The sequence below is a fragment of the Physcomitrium patens genome, chromosome 7 (genome assembly GCF_059467195.1).
Source record: "Physcomitrium patens ecotype Gransden chromosome 7, ASM5946719v1, whole genome shotgun sequence".
In the NCBI taxonomy this organism is placed as follows: Eukaryota; Viridiplantae; Streptophyta; class Bryopsida; order Funariales; family Funariaceae; genus Physcomitrium; species Physcomitrium patens.
In genome coordinates this window covers 15,572,512-15,576,921 of record NC_143416.1, presented here as the reverse complement: position 1 = coordinate 15,576,921, position 4,410 = coordinate 15,572,512, and the positions used below count along the sequence as shown (strand labels likewise).

At 35.2% G+C, this 4,410-nt stretch overlaps 1 protein-coding gene across 1 annotated transcript; it reads right to left on the bottom strand.

Annotated features, from left to right (window-relative positions):
• Positions 1-2,150: 2,150 nt before the first annotated feature.
• On the bottom strand, positions 2,151-4,410 carry LOC112284472 (uncharacterized). The gene is made up of 4 exons (XM_024524289.3): positions 4,149-4,410; positions 3,799-3,888; positions 3,530-3,605; positions 2,151-3,353 (listed from the first exon to the last, which is right to left on the bottom strand). The coding sequence occupies exons 1-4, from the start codon at positions 4,164-4,166 to the stop codon at positions 2,995-2,997; spliced, it is 543 nt and encodes a 180-aa protein (XP_024380057.1). The 5' UTR covers positions 4,167-4,410; the 3' UTR covers positions 2,151-2,994.

Here is a 4,410-nt window from a genome sequence, read left to right as displayed (position 1 = left end):
AAATTATATATATATATATATATTAGATTTTAATTTTTTAATAAAAATATGTAAAATACAGGATCTAATTACACAATAATTGTGAGTAGAGATGTAAGTCTAATAAAGCATCTATATTAAAAGATAATAATTTAAAACATTAATTAAAAAAATTAATTATTTAATTAATTGTTTTATGTTCTCAAACACTTTTGTAGTTTTGAAAAGACTTTAGATTCTACTATATCAAAGATAATTAATGGTAATAATTTTAAAATCTAAAATTAGAAGGATTATGAAAAATTAAAAGTCTTTATATTTTTTTATATATATATTATATTTTTAATTATAAAAATAGAAAATTTTCTATTTTATATATATTTTTATTTTTTAATATAGTTAATAGGTATATAAAAAATATTGAAAAAAAATAATAAAAAATAATAATGTGAGTAATTTGCTATTCAAAATGTACTATAGATATATCATATTTGGTGAAAATATGAGAAAAAAACACCAAATAATTTGAAAATGTTATTTTAGCTAGAAACTTTCACAAAAAACTCTATTATATGTTACATTTTTATAATATTTAATAGAACTTAAAATTAAAAGTCTACTTTATAATCTATCATATTTCTTTTCATAATTTAATTAAAATATATCGTTATTGTAGCAAGAGGAAAAAAAAGGAAAAAGAAAAAATTAAAAATACTTACTATTGAATTTGATTTGATTCAAGATAAAATTTTATCATGCTGCAATATTTTAAGTATAATACATGTGGCAAAAAATCAAGTTTATAAATCTAAAAAAAATACATATACTTTAGACGCTATTAAATTTAGAATATTATTACTTATGGTAAAGTTTGTATAGAGAAGATAGGTATAAAAGTAAATACATACATTGCTCTCATAATATGATGTATGTTTTATATAGTGGGTGTTTAATGTATTCTTCACACCATCTTTACAAGTATTAATGACTTCAGTCTTTAGCCTAATAAAAACACAATAGCATGTATATCAATTCAAATCCTAATAAAAAAAAAAAAACATTCCGTTTTGCATTGATTTCTCTACCCATGTGTAATTTTGGGTCTATTTTTCCAACATTCTTAGATTTAATTTTAATAGAGTTTTTAGAAATAAAATTATATTTTATAAAAAAATGATACCTAAAATCATTAAAAAGAAATTATAACAATATAAATATCGAAGATTTTCTACAGATTTTTTTTTCCATATCTTCATAAAAGTAATATATAACTAATATCTAACTTGTTGTCAATTGTCTAAATTTAAGTGAATAAATCATTTAACTCATTTTTTTTCTAAAACTCACAATTGTGGTATTAATTTAGATAAATTTGGATTATTCTTGTATGAGATTTTGTTAAAAGAAAGAAAATTTTTGGAACTGTATATAAAAAAACCTTAATACTTCATATAAAATATTTATAGAAAATTTATTATTTATAGAACTTTAAAAAGATGAAAATATTTTAAAAGTGTTGAAGAATCAAGTAGAAATGAAGAAAGAGAGTTGGATCTATTTGAATTATTACATGGTTACTTTTTTCTTTAAAAATTTTAAAAAAAGATTTTATTTTATTCTAATAACTATTGATATTATTGTTTTTAGAATTTTTTTTTAAATAATTAATTCTACAAATTTAGATCTGTTGAATTTGTATTAAAAAATTGATTCACTAATGGTAAACTATGTTATAACATTTTGGAACATGAACCTTAAAGATTGTTTATTTACTAGTCATATGTAAAGATAGTTAAGCTTAGTAAATTTACATGCTAAAACCAAAGTTAACAACAAATTACAAACTAACCAAACAAGTTGGCAAAACATTGCTGACCCTTCTATTTGTAGTAATTACAATATCAAAAATTACAGAAGAGTTTTGTATAATACAAGTTATTTGTTGAGTCTGTTAGACGTCAAGAAGCAAAAAATTCATTTTACAAAAAACCATATCATGCACATCCATAACATATAAAACAAATCTAACTTACCATTTCATCAATGCTGATTCTCACGTGCACTCAAAGAAGTGTGACGCAATGGCTTAAAACAATCTTGTGTTCAATGTGATCAGTTTCCCAAAATTTACAGAAATCTCCAACTTAATTTTTCCAACAATCACAGAGGGATTGAAATCTAGAACATGAAGATATGGTTGAAAACCAACGAGCTCCTCTTTTATTGCACACAAGTAGCTGACCCTCAACTTGTGCCTTTATATTTACATATGTCCATATATACACACAATTCTGAACAAGAACCGTAGAATGATAATTGTTTCAAAACATTCTCTGACTGCGTGGGCGAAGCGAGTGCAGAAAAGCGCACGACAATGATGCAGCAGTTGTTGAGAGTCGTTGTGAGAGTTGACGAAGGTGGCCATCTTGCGAATTAGTGGTGGCGGTGTTGGTGAAATCCGAGGCATGCGTGGCCTAGGCAGTGGTCAGGGCACTGTAGTCAAAGATTCTGGGTTCTTCCTCACCATACAGCCCATCTCCATATTCTGCTGCAACCACCGATGATTAGGTGTTGATGCCTCCCTCTCACAGTTTCACTGCTTCATTTGTCTTGTTCTGGACCAAGGTTTGGACGTTTCTACTGGTCCATATGAGCGCTGCAGCGTTGGAGCACAAGAGCGACGTTGAACGACCCACAACTATCTAGTGTGCTGTATACGGACGTCGCACGACTCGTGCGGACTGTTCTTTGAGACTCGTGTCCATCTGCCCCCGAAGCTTGCCTCATCTGCTGCGTTTTTTCTGCTCTCCTTTCAAGATGACTTTTGGGTAAAGTTAGCCAGCAACATTCCTTACCTTTTCAGTGTTTGCGAATTCAGCAGTGCCAAATGATAAGTCGTAAATCAGTTTTCTACTCCGGGAATGTGAGAATCCACCAAGTGCAAACGCTACATGCACAGGGATTGGGCACGCACTGTAGAACGACTGGTTGGACGACTCTTTTCACGTCCAGAACTCAATGCTCCGCTCCGCGTCCGCAGTTGCCGCACGCAGCGTCCGGATACATGAAGCAGTTGCAGCAAACTGTTGGATGGTGCAGGTAGTTGGGGTTTGTGATGAAGGGGGAGGAGGAGTTGGCTGAGTATGGCATCACTACAAACGCCGGGTAGTAGTAAGACCAACGCTCTCCGTCAGTGGTACGTTCATTGTCAGGGTTTGGTTCCGCAGAGGCTGGCTCGCGCGTTACAATTTTTCCCTTCTTTCCAATGGCTTTCTTCACCGCTTTCAGCAGTTCCTTGTGGTTGGGTCCTCCATCAGGACATTCTGTCACCGTCAGCAGGTTGTTGGTCAAGTCAGTTTTATAGTCGAACACACCTGCATGACATGCACAAAATTAGTCAGCCCACACAATGATTCAAATTCACTCCACGACTCGCGCAACCAGATGTGCCTGTACGCGAGGCAATGGTGGTGTCTACCGGATTCATGCAGCTGCGCGCTTCGAAACTATGAGCATTCAAGCACGCATGGTGTTTTTCGCAATCACTCACCGGGCATACCGCACACTGCTACTTGCACTTTTTCTGCGCATGCAGGGCAGCACATGTCCACTTCCACCTCCAGTTTCTGCGAGGCGCCCAATGTGTGTCAGTTTGTAGCTTTCATTCCATATTGGAATTGCGCGGGGTTAATACCGCTACTCGGTGTTCTACCTGGACAACGCCGTTAACGGTTCTGGCCATGAATGGTCTTGTTCATGAATTTTAGGTCCAAGACAGGGGCCTTGAGGTAAGAAGGAAAGATGTGGACCAGAACGAACCTTCAAGCTTGAGGGCTCCGTGGCGACCTCCCACGCCTGACTCTGCCTGAACCACCCCGGTATGATCTGTCCCGAGTTGATAAACATGGCCTGCACAACTCACACAATGGAGAATGAGTATGGAAGTAGGTCCGTAATCCGAACGGCAAGCAAGATTCTCTGTGGGTAGACTTTCATGCTTTCGAATGGTCCCCGTCAAGTGCAATGTTCAAAGGACACAGAAGCCGTGGTGTTAATCTCGATCAGGACTCTTGAAGGTTTCAGCTTGTTATGGTTCTCATGAGGAACTTCCAACCGATACGCTTTGCCAGACTTAAAGAGATCCTGAATCCATTCCGGGTCGTGCTTACCGGGCCAAAGTTTTCCATGCTGGTGGAAGTGCTGGACGCAGAATGAAGGGATTGGAAATAGGTCGAAATGTGCCCTCCGCCTCACTTTCCCAGCTTGGCTTAAATTCAGAACGCCTGAGAGAGTAGCGAAGGAATGAAAGCAACTGATATGACAAAAGGGATCTGAAACTAGCAAGCTCCAATCTAGTTAACAGCGACTGCAGAAGAAAGTTTGCTGGTGTCCGAGATTGAATGAAGCGGCACTGGGACTATACATCACTCT

Excerpts from the sequence above, each read along its gene's own strand:
- LOC112284472 (XM_024524289.3), bottom strand. Across the intron at positions 3,606-3,798 it reads CGGAGCCCTCAAGCTTGAAG|AAACTGGAGGTGGAAGTGGA; the intron begins GTTCGTTCTGGT and ends GGCGCCTCGCAG. Across the intron at positions 3,354-3,529 it reads AGCAGTGTGCGGTATGCCCG|GTGTGTTCGACTATAAAACT; the intron begins GTGAGTGATTGC and ends CATGTCATGCAG.